Source organism: Rhipicephalus microplus, chromosome X (genome assembly GCF_043290135.1).
Source record: "Rhipicephalus microplus isolate Deutch F79 chromosome X, USDA_Rmic, whole genome shotgun sequence".
NCBI classification, from domain to species: Eukaryota; Metazoa; Arthropoda; class Arachnida; order Ixodida; family Ixodidae; genus Rhipicephalus; species Rhipicephalus microplus.
Window position 1 is genome coordinate 454,453,081 of NC_134710.1, and position 19,965 is coordinate 454,473,045.

General features: G+C 47.3%; 2 protein-coding genes across 3 annotated transcripts in view; one reads left to right on the plus strand and one right to left on the minus strand.

Moving 5' to 3' along the window:
* Nucleotides 1-19,965, minus strand: part of LOC119161682 (uncharacterized) — a 207,592-nt gene that overhangs the window by 19,705 nt on the left and 167,922 nt on the right. The window lies entirely within an intron of this gene.
* LOC142774962 (uncharacterized) lies at nt 2,077-7,154 on the plus strand. Its single transcript, XM_075876097.1, has 4 exons — nt 2,077-2,248; nt 4,403-4,491; nt 6,550-6,709; nt 6,807-7,154. Exons 1-4 carry the CDS (start codon nt 2,245-2,247, stop codon nt 6,914-6,916), a joined length of 363 nt encoding a protein of 120 aa, XP_075732212.1. The 5' UTR covers nt 2,077-2,244; the 3' UTR covers nt 6,917-7,154.

Below are 19,965 nucleotides of genomic sequence, written 5' to 3' on the forward strand. Positions count from 1 at the left end.
AGCACGAGGAGACAACATGGCAGTTGTAGGTGATAGATTCGGTTGGTGCCCGGGCATGTTGGTGGCGCATTTCGGAAGTGACGAAAAGGCGCTGTGAGATGCACGTGCACACTTTGTATAGTTGCTGTATTGGACAGCAAACTTTTTTTCTTATCTGGGCAGTTTTACCAAAGGAAGCTTCATCATATGGCGTGATAAATGAAGCGAATCCACAGGTTGAACCACATCATAGTCTCGCTGTGCTTTTGTACTTTTTTAGCTCGCAAAATTTATTTGTACATATAAGTTACAACTTGCCAGTAATAAGCCAGCACTCGTTTCTTTACCATATGATCATCTCCGGTGTGCTGCTGCCTTAGTATTTCAAATTCTAAGCATTTACACCATTGTATGCTAACTTTTCCTTCAAAGTGAGACAAGCCACATGTGTATCGTAGATCAAGAAGCATGCCAGTTTCACGTACTTGCAAGGTAAACATCAGAAATGCACAGTTGATCAAAAATATTAGTTTAATGATGCATCTACATAGCAGAGCACCTGTGGCACCTCGGGAACAAGATAATGCCACATATGTTACAACAGATAATTAAAAAAAGACAGGGGACGTGCCGTGAACAAGTAGAAACAAAAATAAATAAAATGGCACGTGGCAGCGAGCGAAGGCGGCAAGGGGGGGGGGGGGGGAGCCCGTGGGACTGCAGCGAATGAACGTAGGGTGTGTTTAATATGTGGAAGAAAAAGAATTCAAAATTTTGGCGACTGAAATGAGGGTGACTTAGTGAGTGCGCTCATGACGAGAGTAAACACAGTTATTATTTTTTTTTCAAATCTCTTTTGAAAGCCACGAAAAATCTGTATGTGGTGCAGCCTAATAGAAGGTCCGTGAAGGCAAATTATGAATTCGTCGTTGTACGAAGGCCTATTTTTTTTTTCATGCGCACCATCCCCGCCGCGGTGGTCTAGTGGCTAAGGTACTCACTCGGCTGCTGACCCGCAGGGTGCGGGTTCGAATCCCGGCTGCAGCGGCTGCATTTCCGATGGAGGCGGAAATGTTGTAGGCCCGTGTGCTCAGATTTGGGTGCACGTTAAAGAACCCCAGGTGGTTTAAATTTCCGTAGCCCTCCACTACGGCGTCTCTCATAATCATATAGTGGTTTTGTGACGTTAAACCCCACATATCAATCAATCAATCATGCGCACCATAAATAGTGCTCAAAATTTGATTGCATATGTTGTTTTCATCCTCGCTGTATTCCGTGCTGTTTATGATGTAAAAAAAAAGTAGCACGCTGAAGTGGTGCTGCTTTTGGGCAACAGTTGAAAATGGCGGGGTGCATGAATGCGGAATACTGCCGCTTACACTCAAATCACTCTTGTGGTCACCTCCCACTATTTGCAGCATGTGTTGTGTATACACAGCTGCATATTTTATAGCTAGAAAAATTTGATTTTAGGTGTTTCACGCCATTTTCCATGTAACTATTCTACGATTACACACACTGATCAGCAGGCTTTCAATTGCGCTGAAGGACACAGGTGCCATAAAATTCATAGTCGATTCTTTCAAGAAACCGGTTGTAAAGGCTGAAGCTTCATGCGTACATACACACACACACACCATATTGTTTTTTGTACTTTATGAAAGCTGCGAAGGTCTCATGTGCCTCCGAGCGTAACCTGTCTTATTTATTCTCCATCACAGCAAACGTTTTGTGAGTTTCAAATAAAAGTACTTTGCGCATGGCCACGTTTGGGTAATTTTTTGTGTAGGTGTTATTTGAGCAGCCTACAGTGTTTACTTTATAAGCCTGTATGTATATGTTGCATTATAAGGATGCAGAATGCGTGTGACTGTACAATATAGATGAAGTGTAAAAATTAAGTGTGTCTATTGTAGTGTTCTTGCAACCAATCTTACCCCCGTATTCTAGAACGTCCATCCACTCAACGCTTCACCTTCACTTGAGATGGCTGATGGGAGCGCCGTCTCTAAGCAGATAAAGTCGCTGCATGTCAGCAATAATCTGCTGTGATTCTCGAGTAGCGCAGCGTCGCTTTCAAACGAGCAGCGGCGCAGTGCTCGACTCTGTCAAGTCGAGTCGGGGAGCGTTTATGAATATGGGGGTTAGTTTTGTTGTCTTGTTAAGCTGCCATTAACACTGGATTGATGCTACTTTGCTCTAGCTGTACAGTGCTCTCCAAGGCACAAGGAGGCACCGCAGGGGGAAGGCTTGGTGCAAACCATGCGTGAGTTTCCTTTCATTGTTACACTATGCACGTATTAAGTGATAGACTTTAATGTATGCTATTTGTATTGTGCAAGTTTTTGGGGACATACAACTTCCAACACTTATATTTTCTGACGAAAATCACGCAAGAAAGAGAGAAGCTTGTGCAAAAATTATGCAAGAGTGTAAGAAGCTTTTGCAGAAGTCTGTGAAATGAAGTTTTGAAAATTTCTGGCAATGTGTCATTGTACAGTGGTCAACAGTCTTGCTCAGCATGCTTGACTGCAGGGCTCCCGGCTGCACAGGCGCATCTACGGAGTGCCTGATGCATGAGGGGCCAAATGTCAGCCTGCACACTGGTGCCTCTTATCCCCGTTTGTCTGTTACATCAGTGTCTCTTGTAAAGGGGATCAACTGTGCTACCTTTTTTTTTCGAATGTAATGAGTTCTTCTTCCAGATTATTGTTGTTTTAAGGTAGAGCCTCACATTTCAATCAAATACTGAAGATTCTATTTTTCTTTCTAGATGCTATGAAGTCACTCCTTGTGTTACAATAGAGTGAACACTGTTATGAGAAAAGCTACTTTATGGAGTTAATTCACTCCATATTGACTTAACACACAGAATTGGTGAAAACTACACTTCATTCCAGCTGCATTAGGAATAATATTCATTTGCATACTTCTGTTTCTTTTGCTTGTTTGTTGGCTGGAGGTTGGGAGTATAGGGTGGCCAGAGGGAACTGTGTAATCTTTCTTCATCTTCCCAATTTTATGAAAATCAATTGATAGGCGTATGGGAAGCAGCCAGCATGCTGAAACAGCGGTGCAAGCATGCAAGATGTTCACCATTGCATGCAGTCAGTTGCTGTGAGCAACCTACTGCATACAATTAACTGCGAGTGGTGAACTAACGCTGCACTATGTGTGCCTCCTGGAAAGCTGCAATGGTAAAGTGCCACAATTGTATAGTAACATGGATAAAATCGCAATTTGTTTGTTGAATAATTTTGCAACAGAATCAATGAAGTTTTGCATAAATTTGTGTATCTGCCTGGTTCATCAAAGCTACAGAGTCAAATGCGGTATATACTCGCGTATTATGTGTACTTTTTTTGTCGATCCGGTTATGTGCGAAGCTAGTAGGAATCGCTGGCCTAAAAGCCCAACTGGGAATATATGTTGCAGGCGCTGTCACAGCTGTCTCAAAGCGGATTGTCACTTGTTTGCTAAGCCTGTTCAAATGCCCCCATTTTCTTGAAGTTCTTCCGAACATTGCTCACAAAAACCAGTTGCCACGACAGGGTTATACCAGAGAACATAAGTACTCTCCAATAATTGTCGGGAACCCAACGCAAAGTAAGATGCAGACAAGGAAGCGCGATACCAACACAGTGCTGTGTGTGTCGCCCTTCATGTGTGTGTGTCCCCATTCCTTGTCCCAGTCTTCTATTGCGTTGTGTTCCCTCCGATAGCTAACCAACACACCCAAGCTTCTATGCTAAGTCTTATTCAACGCACTCTTCTGCTGGCTCCCATACTGAATATTGCATGTCGAAGAACTCCGCGCTGATGTGCTTGGCGGTAGCACGGTTTCAGTTTTCTTCGGTAAGCTTTATAACAGCAATCTGCCTCGTATATAATTATTGTAGCCTATCACAAGGAACGATAAAAACGCAATGACCAGATGGCGAAACCTAAAAAAAAAGAAAATGAGTGCGAAAACCTGCCTCATCTAGTTGATGTGACACGTCCTTGCACGCGTTCAACATCTGTGCTGTGTCTCGGGAATACATTCTTGCCGTGAAGGAGGTGGGAAGATAGGAGGCAAACCTTTAGGTATTTTGGACTACACATAAACAGGTTTCGGTTTTCAAGTTCGATATTCTAGGGAAAGCATAAATGTTCATGGAAGAAGGGACCATGCACTCAGCCCATTTTGTGTAAGACTGCACTCGCCTGCTCGACAAGAGTTGTGCCTGCCCAGAGCATCCTGAAGTCAAATGTGTCTGTGTGTGTGCTGGCAAGGTGGCTCGGGCTGGTTGGGGAGGGCAAAGTATGCTAGCAAAAAGTTTCTTGTAGTAAAGCAGGCAGGCTAATTATACTGGTGAGCAAATTACGTGAGGATACAAATTGTGCGGGTAAATATGGTATGTACTCTTGTATGTTTCAGCTCTGTTGTTACGGATCCTGCGGATCCAACTTGGCATCTGGCAGCAACAAAGAGAGGTTCTGCAGGAGGTGCGACAGCTGAAGCACGAGGTACGGCTCTTGTCTGTGCCTCAGCGCGCCCAGCCAGCACAGCCCCCTTCTTACTTTCCCCGGCTGCACTGCTGGTACAATTGGAGAAGTGGAGGCAGCAGAGGCAGCTGTGCAGAGTGAAGCTGTGGCTGCGGCTGTGGTGTGTATTTCATGATTTTTTATATGCCTATGTAACATGCAGAAATTTAGTACTACTTTAAGATACTGTGTTTCGGGAAACAAACTAGTCAGGTGATCTCATGAGCCACTGTACTACAGTCGAATATGAATAATTCGTACTCAAAGAGGCCAGAAAATTTGTTCAAATTAAAAGAAGTTCAAAATAATGAAAGTTAGGTAAATGAGCGGAGGGCTCACCATGCAGTGATGCATGTGCATGGAGAAGTTTTATTCACAAATTACAGGATATCCGTCATTAATTAAAGTAGTCAATACACGTTGGTCTTGCAACGAGTCAACAAGTTTTGCGCACAGTTTGCAAAGCATTTGTACTTAGGCTTCAGTATTCTCCTGGCAAAAGAAGTTGCGCGCGGCAATGTCCAGTGCTGACACTCTTCGAAGACAACTGTGTTTCCACTGCTACCATCTGCGCTGCAGCCGGAGCGTGGCCAGCACATCATGAGAAAGGAGGAGCGTCTCCACCTGGAGAAAATCAGATCGGCTTTCGGGAGAGAAACACTCCGCGGCAGCTTTTTTTTTTTTTTTTTTTTTTTGCTCTCTTTATGCGCGGTGTTGAAAGGAGAAGGGTCTCTACATAGCAGGAACGAAAAACAGGGAAGCGTGACACCGGCGCGTTGCAGATCGGCATGAGAGAGAGCCAACTCTCTGCGACAGCTTTTTTTCCCCTCTTTCTCTTCGTGCGCAGTGTTAAGAGGAGAAGGGTCTCTACGTGGCAGAGACGGAAAAAGCCGAAGCGTGGCACAGGAATGTCGCAGATTGGCATTTGGCAAACATTCCACCGCAGTCTTTTCTTTCCTTTTCTTCATTTTCTTCTTCAAGCACAGCGATGAGGTGTCTGAAGTGCCACCACAGGATTGGGCGGGGTGCTGAGAGCATTTTCGGAGCGCGGTATAGCTTTGATAGGACCACAGCGTCAGTTCGAATTAAGTGTGTTGGAATTAATGAGATTCGACTGTATTTACTATAGTCTGTGAAGTCCGAGTGAACTGTCCTAAGCTAGCAGACAATGTAGGTGGCATGGTGTGTTTGATGGGCAGTGACTAGCAATAGTCTGCTTAAAACAGACATTCATTTTGTTCATTTATCACCATAATTCGTGTCCGCTGCGGCTCTCTCTACTTTGAGCTACAGTTCAACCTGCCTTGTGTTAGCCGATTTCCTACTTTTTTAAAAATCTAACATGCACCCAATTTTGCAGGGTGAAGAAAAATGCACCTTTGTTCTTTCTAATGAGATTTCTATAGCGACATGCCTCTTTGTTGGCTATCACAGAAAAATATAAACAGCAAATGGTGCGACCATCTAGTGCGACCTTTATTTTTCTATCAGTTTCATCTATGACCGAGATTTGGTCGCTCTAAGATTGCCTCTTAGTACGCCTTGATCATGTTCATTTACTTGTTGCGCTCTGCTTACAATGCATTGATTAAAAACATGTCCAAGCTTCTTTTTGAATTCCACATATTTTATCGTTTTTCACCTGTAGAAGCTACTCCTGGTCAACATTCAGGCAAAGACATTGTAACCTCGAAGAAACGTGTATTGGAATTTGAGCACTGTACAAAGTAATTATACTATTTCATAGCTAGAATCAATATTTATTAAGGGTTATAACAGTGTTGTATTTGATTTCATAACAGCGAAACTGCATATCAGAGAAAGACTCTGAAAGGTTCTCACACTGAGTGTGAGAGGGCTGATGTGGAAACCATTTTAGGTCAAGTGAGTTGAAGTTAGCGTAAAAAACAATGAAATGTTGTGATGCCCAAAAATTCAAGTTGTTGTTTTCAGTTTCCTTTTCTTGCAGATTTTTATCATGAAAACATTTCGATGTGCTGTTGCGTTTACCCCATCTATGCTTCTTGCATTTTTTTACAGCGCAAGCACCTCCTGCAGATTGGGGGACGTGGCCTCCGAGAAATTGGTGTGAATGCCATGAAGGCTGTATTGGCACATGACGTGCAAGTGCTGTACAGCCTTCATGGCAGAAAAGGGAAAAGGGCCTTTGTGAACCTGAGGCTCTGTAGATTAATGACAGGTTAGACTTGTTCATTGTTTTATGTGTGTGTACCCTTGTGTATTCTCTGTACTGCAGTGCTTCATGGGTACTATGGTATTTCTGTTCTTGTATGCAGATGTCATCCGCCAAAAAGCAGGGTGCGACCAGGCGGAGGCCCTCAACTTTATTAAGAGGTGGCTGCCAGGGTCTTGTGATCGCTGCGGGGGCAGGAAGCGGCGCTTCTGAGAAGCATTTGTTGTGGAGCAGCCCGATGATCCCCACTCTGAGAGTGCAGATTATCGGCTGCTCGCGGCAGCTGGCTTCTTGCCCAGCCACAGCAGCCAGGGCCTTGACAGCACCACTGCCACTGTGCCCTCAACGCAACCTGACCTGCAGTAGAGCGGGCCTTTTTTAGTTGTGTATATATAATTTTCAATGTATACATTTTTTGTTGTACCTAATAAATAAAAAAACAAAGAATAAATGGTCTGCAGACTGTCGGTGGTGCACTGTTCGGCTAGCTTATGCTGATTCGGAAGCACCATCACCATGTTTTAGTTACAAAAAAATGCTCTAAACTGTATGAATATTATCGATTATCATGTGGGGGACACATGTGGGGATCGTATGTGGGGGACATACGCTTTCAGCATTTGCTTCCTAACGACTTTTTTTCGATCTGCTGTACCAAATACCAGTACCAAATAAAGCACTCGCTATTGCAAAAGATGGATTGGTAAAAAAATAAACTACACTTCTAGTGTTAGCAAAGGGAATGAGGTATAAAAGAAGAAATAGATCGAGTAACTGCTTTCAGTTCTCAGCATTCAATTTTCTGTTGTCCCAAGTATACAGGGCTGCAAAGCTACAAGAGCGGGTTATCGAGGCATATTGTTTAAATCTTCCGGTAAGAAAAATTCCCTACAAATAATGGTCACATAATGGCAAGCCGATCAGTAGCCAATATTCGTCGTGCAGGAAACATCAGTGTAATAACGGCATTTGATTGGCTGCAATGTGGCCCTGGGTTGGTCCAAGGTCGGTCGTACATCGGTAGCCAATATTTGTCGTGCAGCAAACATTGGCGTAAAAATGGCATGTGATTGGCTGAAACATGACCCAATGTTGGCCGAACATTGGCAGCTTTGTCGGCAATACGATGGGCCTTCGTCGGCCCAATGTTGGTTGCATACTGGCTAAAACATCGGCAAAACGTCGGCCCATCATTGGCTTGAACGTCGGCCCGACATTGAAAGAAGTTGCACTTCCGACGTCGGCCCGACGTCGGTGCCGATGTTAGCCGATGTTGGTCCAAGATTGGTCCAACGGCGGCGTGCTGCCTGGGTTATGACTCTTTTCACGCCATCAGTCTTCTGCACAAGGACAGCGCCAAGTCCTACGCTGCTTGCGTCGCTCTGTACACCTGTTTCCGCATGTTCGTCGAAATGCGCAAGTATCGGTGGTGTCTGGAGGCGTCGTTCAAGTTCCTGAAATGCCTCCTCTTGTACCCCTTCCCACCTGAATTCGACGCTGCTTTTCGTGAGGTGAGTTAGGTGTTCGGTGATCTGTCAAAAACGTTTGACGAAACGCCTGTAGTGTGTGCACAAACCGAGGAATCGGCGCACAGCCTTTTTGTCAGTGGGCTGCGCGAAATGAGCGATAGTGGCTGTTTTCCGCGGTTAGTGACGTTCTTCAGACTTGCTAATCACGTGTCCCAGGAAGCTCCTCGTACGCGAAGCAGCACTTTTCTGCCTTCAGGGTTAGTTCAGAGGTGCTGATAGCTTGAAGTGTCGATTCAAGGCACCGGAGACGCTCGTCAAAGCTGGAGGAAAACATGACGACGTCATCCAAGCAGAACGGCTATTTGGGCTAGTTGGTGGGAATTCATGGTAATAAGGGCTGCGTCGCGAGCACGAAGGTTTTAGAAGAAACGTGAAACGAAAGGTGAGGCAAGGAAAGTGTTGTCCTCTTTGCTTTCCTTGCCTCGCCTTTCGTTTCACATTTCTTCTAGCACCTTCGTGCTCGCGCTGCAGCCCTTATTACCATGACGTCATCCAAGTACACGAGGTGAGTCTGCCCTTTCAATCCAGCAAGCACAGTGTTCATGACGCGCTGGAACGTCGCGGGTGCCGAGCAAAGACCAAATGGCGTGATCGTAAGCTCAAAGAAGCCGTCTGGCGTGATAAAGGCCGTCCTCTTGATCTCTCTCGCCAAGCTCAATTTGCAAACAGGCCATTTTGAGACCCATCGAAGTAAAGTATTTCGTGCTATTGAGTCAGTCATGGGCGTCGTCTATACGGGGAAGAGGGTACACGTCCTTCTTTGTGATTCTATTCAGGTGGTGGTAATCAACCCAAACACGTAGGGTCCCGTCCTTCTTTTTCACTAATACCACGGGTGACGCCCACGGACTCTCGGATGGCTAAATGATGTCATCGCGTAGCATTTTGTCAACTTGTTTATTCACAGTGTCGCGTTCGCGCGTTGAAACTCGGTACGGGTTTTGTTGAACTGGTCGGCCACTTCTTTCTGGTATGATGCGATGTTTCGTGACTGGGGTTTGTCGAATTCTCGATGATGACAAGAAGCAATCCTCCAATCGCAAGTGCGAGACCTTGAGCTGGTCTTGCTTGCATTTCGAAAGACTCAGGTTGACGTCTAAATTAGGTTCGGGACCTCGATTCGTTGGAGCAGCGAAGAGGGCGAATCAGTTGTGGCCTCCGTAAATTTGTCGATGTAGGCGACCATCGTGCCACAGTTGAGGTGCGTGTATTCGTGACTGAAGTTTGTCAGCACCAACTTTGCTTTGCTCTCATGCAGGTCAGCTATGCCTATTGCGACGCAAATCTGATGGTTTAGAAGAAGGTGCTGATAACTCTCGACGACGTCTTCGAGGTTTTTGGCTTTTTCGCTGACAACGGAAATGATGACGCTGGAGAAAGGCGGCATGGTGACCTGTTCTTCTAGAACAATGAATGCGTTATTCTCTGGCGTGGTCCGTAGCGTGTTTTCTGAGGTGAGTGTGGTTGACTCAGACCTCAGGTCGATGACAGCGTCATGTTGAATTATAAAGTTTATTACTAGTATCGCACCTCTGGAGCAATTTTGTAGGAATACAAAGCTTGCAAGATAAGTCTGGTTATTGATGGTGACTCTTGCTGTGCAGACTCCCGTCGGCGTTAAGTGACCTCTAGCGGTGCAGACTTCGGGGCCTTGCCATGAAGTCCTTACTTTTTTCAACTTCGTTGCGAAAGGCCCACTGACGACGAAATAGTATGCTCCAGTATTGTCGGGAGCAGTAACGAGGTGGCCGCCAAATATTACGTATACCGCTGGTTCGTCGTCGTGCGTTGTGGTTGGGTCGTGGCGTCGGATCACGGCTACGTCTATTTGCTCCACTTTATCCACGCTGCGTCGTGACGTCTTCATGACGCGAAGGTTCAACGTCTAGACTCTTTTGGTCTTGCGGCGGGTGCTTTCGATTTTGTTACGGCATCGTCATCGTCAGTGGCGGAGGATCCTTGGTAGTTTGTCGTGCAGTGACCGTACTTCCATCGGTTGCTGCCCTTAGTTTTCCAAATAAAACCTTGAAGATTAGCCCCGAGCTGGGCCAGTATAGTGCCCGCGGTGAGGTGAGGCGTAGCGGCCTGGCGACGGCAAACGGTAAGGTCGCCGGGGTGTCGACGGCGCTCCCGCGAGGTAGTTGGCGATATTTTTTATTTTTATTTTATTTATACATACTGCAGCCCCTATTAGGGCTATTGCAAGAGTGGACATACAAATGATCAGGTGATAACAAGCAGAAACAAAAACATGAGCATATGGCACAAATTTGTGGTTCATAGTACTACACAAGATACAGAATGAACAGAGCAAGAGCACAGAGAGCAAAAGAACATGGAAATATCTACTTAACACGCATGTGATATTGCACTCAGAAACTGCTCCAAAGGGAGCCCGCGGGTATCGCCGGGTAGCAAGTTCCAGAGCTCAATAGTGAAGGGAAAAAAACTATACTTAAACAAATCAGTTTTGGGGTGAAGTGGCGTAATATTTAGCGCATGTTGACTCCTGGTGTGAACAGAGGGTGGTGTGGCAAACTGCAGATACCTGTGGAGCGAGGGCAAGCACGGCGAATTAATCAAGGTGTACAGGAGCTTTAAGCATTCTGAATGGCGCCTGGCAGATAAAGGAGTTAAACCCAAAGGTGCTAAGTTGGACGTAGGCGAAAAATCCCGGTCATATCTTCGGCAGATAAAACGGACGGCTTTTTTTTTTTGTAGGGATTCTAGTTTTGCAATGTCGGACGCTTTGTGTGGATTCCACACGACACAACCGTATTCGAGTAATGGCCGTACTAACGTTTTAAAAGTTAAGAGCTTGGTTTCTTTTGGTGCTACACGGAGAACGCGCTGTAAGTAACCTAATCTCTTGAGGGCTTTATTATACGTAATATCAATGTGTTTGGACCAGGACATGTTGTGAGTGAAATGAAGGCCGAGGTACTTATATTCCATTTTTCTTGTTAAATGATAACCATCGAATGAGTAGGGAAATAGATGAGCGGATGACCGAGTAGAAAATGTCATGCACACAGTTTTTCGGAAATTTACATTCATTTGCCAGGTTTGGCACCAAGTGCAAAAATTGGAAAATGAGTTGTTCAGTTTCTCGTGATCCTCAGCAGAAGTAATTTTTTGATAAATCACGCAGTCATCGGCGTATAGCCTAATCTGAAACGTTATGTTACCGGATATGTCATTAATAAATAATAAGAAAAGAAGGGGTCCAAGTAGTGAGCCCTGCGGAACACCTGAAGTTACATCAGCGGTACTGGATGCCGTTGAGTTAAAAAATACATACTGCGAGCGGTGCGAGAGAAAACTAGATATCCAACCTACGAGCAGCGGGTTTTTTAATATGAAATTAAGTTTAAGTAAAAGTTTGGAATGGAGAACTGTATCGAAAGCTTTCGATAAGTCAATAAAAATAGCATCTACCTGATAACCCGAGTCAATGGCTTCAATAACATCATGACTAAATTCGGTAAGTTGAGTGATTGTACTGAAACCGCGTCTAAAGCCGTGTTGAAACTGGTTTAGAATATTATTAGCTTCCAGGAATTCTACTATGTGTTTGTATATGACGTGCTCCAATATTTTGCATGAGTGAGATGTCAAGGAAATAGGCCTGTAATTAGCCGGCGAGGATTTGCATCCAGCTTTAAAAAAGGGGAGCACTTTAGCAAGCTTCCATGATATCATGCGGTCCTTCACCACGTTGTGGACACAGCGCGTTGATGTCGAAGGCCCTATACCCATCCATCTGTGAGTACTTGCAAAGGTGATAAGTGTGCCAGGCCTGGCCGCAGTAGCAGAAGTACGGGCGGTTGTCAGGTGTACGCCAAACATCGGTTTTCCTTGGCGTGCGGCGCTGTCACGCCGGCAAACAGTAGGACGTCAGTAGTGTTGGTGGCGGCGGTGGCGTCTGGTGACGAAAGTGTGGCGGGGCGGCCGGCTGGCGAGGAGGAGGGGCGTCACTGCGTGCTGCAGAAACATAGCTCACTTACAGCTGCGGCTCTGGAGGCTGAGAAACGCCCAGCGATTACTAGATCGGGCGTACGACGTCCGCGACAGAGTACATGCGAGGCTTGGCTGAAGGAAGCAATTTTCGCCGCTCTTCTTGCACGATCGCTTGGATGGTCTTACGCAAATCGGTGGTTCCTAGCGCTTGGATGTCAGCGTAGCTTGTAGACTGGATGCTACAGTTTCGTCGCCGTGTCCGCATTACCAACATCTTCTAAATCGCAGATGCTTCCGGAATTAATTTGGCGACCGCCTTTGGCGGCTTCCTGATAAGCCCAGCGAATAGTTTTTGCTTGACGTCTCGCATACACAAGCCGACAGACCTTCTTCTCCTCGGGCATTTCGGGGTCAGTGTGGCGCAATAGTTTAATCATATCTTCCGTGAATAGCACCACGTTTTCATTGGGCATCTGCATAAGGGTTTCGAGGAATGTTGCAGTCTTTGCGGACTACACTTGCGAAAGTGGTGAAGAACTTGGCGCGAAAGACGTACCACGTTGTAGGACTTCGCTCTTGATTTTTCAACCACGTCCGAGCAGCCTCTTCTAAGGCGAAATACACATGCCAGAGCTTGTCGTCTTTGGTCCAGTCATTGAACATGGCAACGCAGTTGAACATTTTAAGCCCGCTTTCGGGGTCTTCCAGTGACGAACCGCGGAAAGTCGGGGGCTCTTTGGGCGGCCGGACCAGGAGTGGCGCAGGAGGCACAGGCGTTGTCATTGTCGCCGTGGTCGACGTCAATGTCTTGGTATTCCGAGTCTTGTCGAGTAACAGCCCGTACACCGGTGGCAAACCTTGTTGCCTGCGGCTAACTCGCTGCTCGCGGCTGGCGTCGGTGCCTCCTTCGCGACGTGGACTGGGTTCACGGCTTGACGGGGGCGTCCGGTACATGGAAGAAGTGGGACATCTACCAAATGTCACGGGGTCGTGACGTGGATGAAGAGAGCAGACTGCTGGTTGAACAATAAACTGTTTATTTGGGCTGAACCTGGGGCCACGTAAAAGAAAGTCCGATAACAGCAAGACACTGACACTGATAGCGGCGAATAGGACGTCGGCTGTCGATCAACTACAAGCACCGAAGCGTGTCGGCAAATCTACACTTGCCATCGAATATTTTAGCGTTATCGCTAGCGGCGACGTAGGTTTCAGAATAATCTGAAATATATTGCACTAGGATGGAAAGGTGTGCTAGTTGGTAATTCGCTGAATAATCTGAAATGTTCACGAAGTGGGCGTAATCTTAAATGGTCTACTGCTGTCCTGAAGCTTCTTGAACACTGTAGGTGTGGTTTGCTCTGAGGATTGCATACAGCGTAGTGGGGTGATAAGAAAACATGAAGATAGAACATGGCAATATGTGGCTGCGTCGGGCACCTTTGCGTCATTTCTACACAGAAGTGCTATTTCCACTTATAATAGGCGAATTTCAGCTTTTATTGTCGCCGAGTCGCTCGTACGATTGTCTTGTTGCTGGTCCCGTTTTAAATGTGGAGCATTTCTTAGTCGAACCATGTCACTCGTCGTCGGCGTTCATACCTCCAATGCGCATTCTCGTCTTTCCACACCCTCCCTCTCTCTCCTTTCATCTCCTTTCTCTCTCCCTCTTTCGCTTTACTTCGCGCTTTGCTTGACTCGAGGAGAGGCGATGCCCCGCCGCGGTGGTCTAGTGGATAACGTACCCGGCTGCTGACCCGCAGGTGACGGGATCGAATCACGGCGGCCACGGCTGCGTTTCCGATGGAGGCGGAAATGTTGTAGGCACGTGTGCCCAGATTTCGGTGCACGTTAAAGAACCCCAGGTGGTCGAAATTTCCGGAGCCCTCTATTACGGCGTCTCTTATAATCATATGGTGGTTTTGGGACGTTCAACTCCACATATCAATAGAGTAGATGCGATGGAAGCAATAGATGGCAACAGTACCCACATCCTATACTGAATCGCCACCCAACATCATCGTCCCACCACTCGTTCAAGGAACGTTATCCCACTCTCACCGTCTTCAGCGTCAACAACAGCAACCGACAACAATGCTCCGAAACGACTAGCATACGACGCTGAACGCAAGCGTTCGAAGCGAGCTGTGGATCCTTCACTCGGGGAACGAGGAGCAGCGACGAAACGGCAACGCCGAGCTGCAGATTCCGAACTACGTGCAAGAGAAGCCGCGGCAAAAAGCGAGGAGCGAACTTTAAGACCAGAGCTACGTGAGCGAGAAGCGGTGTGCAGACGTCGTCAATGAGAGGCGGCTCTGAAAGCTGCTCTTGAACGCGAGCGCGCTGTGAAAGGGGTGGGGTGAGCCAAGTAGTTTCCGCAGCCGGCCACTCGTTTCAAACGCGATTTCGAAAACCACAGCTGCAAAACAGCTGTAAGGTGTACGACCGACTGTGGTTCGACAACGACCTTACACTGGTGGGAGCATCAAGAACAAAGTGAAGCAGACCAACGCACAACGGGTTCTTAGGAGCACGTTTGGCAACGTCGACTTGAAAGGTGGCGGCGTCAGCTACAACGTTAACAGCGACAACGATGACGACGAGAGGCTGCTGGTGCCGTTCAAGTAGTACTTGGTATGCGCGCCGTGTAAAAACTCGTTGGTACAGTCGCATCGTTGGTACAGTCGCCATGCATATGTTTCGCGTACTGTGTCGCGAGGGTGCTCTAGAGTTAATAGAAAAAGTTTTTGTTTCATTGTAAACCAAGTGCTATATGTCGCTCTTCTTTTTTTGTTGCTTTTTGGTGACATAGAGCTCAACCCTGGTACTTTTGATGAAGGTGAAATGGATTATTGGAAGACTTTGCAAGGTACAATTATGATTATGTTAGAAGATATAGGGGCTAGAATAACTAACAGTGCTACTACCCAGGGCCACATAGACAGCGTTATGAAATTCGTGCTAGAACAAGACACTGTAATTAGGGATGTAACTCGCCAAGTCATAGTTTTGCAAAAGAAAACAATAATCTTGAAAAAAAAAGAGTCCACGGATTGAATCTTCTGTTTAATGGCATAGATGATAAGGACCGAGATGAAACTTGGGAACAGTCTGACGCACTGGTTAAAGGCATCTGTACTGCATAACTGGGATATGACCTACGACAATTCAAAGGGCACATCGTATAGGCCGTTTTAGTGAACGGAGAAAACGACCAATTATTGTGAACATTTCATTCGAGAAAGAAAAGAGGCCGTTCTCAAAATAACTAAGACCTTCAAAGGTACACCGTACGGCGTTGAGCTCGATTTTTCTTTTGGAACGCCTAAATTGCTAAAAACTTTGGCAATGCAGTAAAGTGAAAAGATGGATAAAAAAACCAGTTAAAACTAAAAGCTAATAAACTGATTATAAATTGCAAAGTATTTACATGGGGCGATGAAAATAATGAAGTCGTGGCCTTCTCTAAATGATAAAAAAATATGTTACCTACGCCTATCGTGGTCTAGTTATTGTAGTAGCAAATTGCCGAAGTGTATTAAAACAAAATTGATGAGCTCGCTGGCTTGGTTTAGTCACTAAAGGTGGTTATCGTGTTCGGTACATAATCCTGGTTCAACGCAGCTATCACTGATAACGAGGCGTTCCCGCAAAACTATACTGCCTATCGCAAAGATCGGCTGCGTCTTGACGGCGGTGTTTTCTTCTTGGTTCATTTATTCCTTTTATCCTGTATGCTTGAAATCCGGAATGACGCTGGGGCGACCATTGCGCACAGACCTACGCAGCCTCCGTCTCGTGACTGATTAGCCCAGCGTGACACAGCCACCTGCTGCAACACGCTTCCGAAAAAAGACCACGCCACGCAGTTTCACCGGAGGCTTACGTCACCACTGCTGGCTATATAACCCAAGATACCAAGCTTGGTTTCATGTTTGTTTCTCTAACCATTCAAAGCGCAGCATCGGCATGCTTGCCCTGCGGTTGCTACTACGTTAATAAACATCGTTACGTTTTCTTGTTCGAATCCGTGCTTCACCGACTGCGTATCCCACATGTGGTGAACCAGAAATCGAACTAACTGCACCACTATGGCCGACACAGACGCCTTCGGCACTCTGCGCCAGCAAGTGCAACAGTTCCGATAGGAACTGCAATTCCAGCAACCGCAGCATTCTCGCAATGCCTTCAAAACCGAAGCCGCACCTGCCGGTTCCGCTGAGGATGTCAGTGTTCCTACAGAAGGCATCACGCAGACTTCCTCCTGGCATGTTGCTGTTGAACTTCCGCCGTTCTGGGTTGAGTCACCTAAGCTCTGGTTCACGAAAGTTGAGGCCCAGTTCTCCTTGGCAAATACGACCGGACCAGCTACAATTCCGTCGTCGCAAACCTGGGCGCCCACTACGCCAACGAGGCTCGCAATATTCTTATCAATCCACCAGAGACCAACCTTTACGAACGCCTCAATACCGAACTCATACGTCGTCTGTTACCATCGAATGAACTGAACGTGTGACAACTTCTCACCACCGAGCTGGCCGAGCGCAAACCGCAACAACTCCTCCCTCATATGCGCGCTCTTACGCGCAGCATGTCCTGCGATTCTTTCCTGCGAGCACTCTGGCTTCAATGCCTTCCGCCACACGTCCAAGCAATCATGCAGGCTCAACTTAGGCTACTCCTCCATGAACTTGCCGAGATCTCTGATCGCATCATCGAAGTCCTTCTGCCACAGTCGTCACCCACCATCAAGGCTATCGCCGTTCCACGGAACAGCACGGAGCTTTCGCACCGTATCAACGATATCGATCAACAACTCTGCTGCATTCAGCAACGCATTAGTGAGTGACCTTCAGTGCGTCAACGATACTAATCGCAAAGCAGTGACCATAACACCGGCTCGTCACAGCATCTTGCTGAACACGGCTGGTGCTACTACCATCGTCGCTTTGGTGGCAGAGCCCGGCAATGCCGACCAGCCTGCTCCGCCAACAAGAAACACCAACGGCAGCTGGTGGAAACGACCGCAAGCTGCCGACCCGGAGGCCGTCGTATTTCCGTCACCGACCAGATCACGAAGCAGCGTTGCCTGGTCGACAGCAGTTCCGACATTTGCTGGTACCCGCGATCTCACCTTCAAGGCCCTCACCCGCCGACATCTTTCGAACTCAGCGCGGCAAACCGGTCCACAATCAAGACATACAATACAGCTCGCTGCGCCTGCACAGCCAGATCAAGAACTCACGGCGTGATCTTTACTGGAACTTTGTCATCGCCGACGTCGCCGAGCCAATCATCGGCTCAGACTTCCTGGCTCACTACAACCTCCTCTCGGACTGCCGCAATGACCGGCTCATCGACGCGACAACTGGACACTCCACACCAGGCCAGCGAACGACCACCCAACAGCCAAGCTTCAAGAAAAACTGCGATTCGGCCTAGTTGGAACACATCCATCATGAAATTTTTGCGCAAGCACACAGGGACACAGAAAGGAAGACAAACGGGCGCAGTGGCAATTGGCAGTGCATTGCAATGAGTGCACGTGTTCTCCAAGTTTTCACGACACTACCTTGGTATATCGGAATCCAAACAAGACATCAAGAGAGATAATAGAGGCTTATCTTATAGACAAGCAGAAAGACAGGTGTGTTAGCCACCTTTCGGTAGCCTTACTAGAGAAAGAAATTTTGCTCATGTCTGTTAATCAATGAACCTGTTATCATTATGTGTGATATGTGCGCAGTGTTGTTGTTGTTGTTTTTTGGTGACCAGAGAGCGCAGATTTGAGAGGTATGAAGTGAATGTTTTTCTTTAAAAGAAACCATTTGTTAGAATTGTTTGAATGCCACGCAAAGTACAGCACACCACCGTGCACTACATCCGGACCTCTCCAGGCCCCCCGATTTTTCGCCGTACCCATCGCCTTGCCCCAGACCGCATACACATAGCCAAGGCAGAGTTCGAAGCCATGCTCCGAGAAGGCATCGCCGGTCGCTCGGGCGGCCCATGGGCCTCGCCACATCACCTTGTCCTGAAGAAGACCACTGGCTGGCGATCGTGTGGGGGCTACCGCGCCCTCAACACACGCACCATCCCGGACAGGTACCCAGTCCACCACATACAAGAATTCGCCCATCGCATTCATGGCCGCCACGTCTTCTCCGCGCTAGACTTGGTGAAGGCTTACACGCAGATACCCGTCAATCCGGACGTCATGAAAACTGCAATAATCACCCTGTTTGGCTTGTTCGAGTTTCCCTTCATGAGTTTTGGCCTTAGGAACGCTGGGCAAACCTTTCAGCGCTTCGACGACGAAGTCGTCCATGGCCTTGTCTTCTGCTTCGTCTATCTTGGCGACGTATTGGTCTTTTCACGTGACGCTGAAGAACACCACGGGAACCTTCGTCTGTTGCTCCAACGCCTCGACGACCATGGCCTGCTTGTCAACGTCTATAATTGCACGCTCGGCGCTTCCAACATTCATTTTCTTGGCCACAAAGACTTAATAAAGTGTCATAAGGCATACATGCCCCGTCGCGGCGGTATAGTGGCTAAAGTACTCGGCTGCTGACCTGCAGGTCGCGGGATTGAATCCCGGCTGTGGCGGCTGCATTTTCGATGGAGGCGGAAATGTTGTAGGCCCATGTGCTCGGCTTTGGATGCACATTAAAGGGTCCCTGAAGCAGTTTTTCACAATCCGCTTTTGATTAGACCACAACTGGAGCAAATCATTTCCACCATAATTCAATCGAAACACCCATTATTAACGGAGCTACGAGTACTGAATAGGTACCCTCCTCCTCTGCTCCGCCTTTCACCCTCAACTTTGCCTTCGAGCGCTCGGCGCTAAGCTACGCCTTAGCGGGGCCTGCGTCACGACGTGACGTGGGATAATGCATCCATGACGTTTGTCGTCTACTTCCGATAAGTCAAAGCCAGATCAAAGCCACCGGCAGTCGGGCAATTGACCGCGGCTGGGCTGATTGTCTGTTTGTGTGCTCAACGCAATAGGCCTGTGTTTTGTTTCACGGCGCTTTGAACCAGTGCTCACAATGGACCCCGGACTAGAAGAGCGTATACGCCAAATGAGCGATTAAATGGTGTTTGAAACATACAGCGACACACCGTTTCGCGATTCTGCGCTTCGTGCCGAAGATGACAGCAGTAATCCGCCGCCACCTGACTCACAAGACTTCCAAGACGATGTCAACGATCACGGGTAAGTGTAAATGATTTAGGCAGCCCTTTTTGTTCAATACGTGTTCGTCCTCGCGTCCACGTTTGCTGTGTCGCGCGTGTAACTTATACGTTGTGCTGCATAATCACACGGGTAGAAACAATTTTTGTCATTGTCTTTCATTTCGCGGTGTTTGTGCGGTGTCCACGATAGCGATCACTTAGGCTGAATTTCGCGAATGCAGGTGTGAGTGCCGTCTTTGCGGAGCAATGCCAACGGCCCTTGAACAAGTGTGCTGTCGCGTCATACTGCAAGTTGTTCGGGAAAGTCCGGACTGCTGCATAACTCAGCACGAAGAGTTACGAAGCATGTGCGTGAACTCCGCGATGCTGCCTGCTGGAGAACGGCGTCGCAGTAGAAGTAGAAGTGCACAGGTAATAGTGTATCAAACAGACAAAAAAAACATTTTGAAGTTGCAGTTTCAGCAACGCCATCTTATGCCTTTTTCAGGAAATACCTTTTTCTCGTGAACCGCTTCTTGACGCGATGGATTTGGCAGAGGCTTAGGTGACGCAACACAGTTGTATTACCTG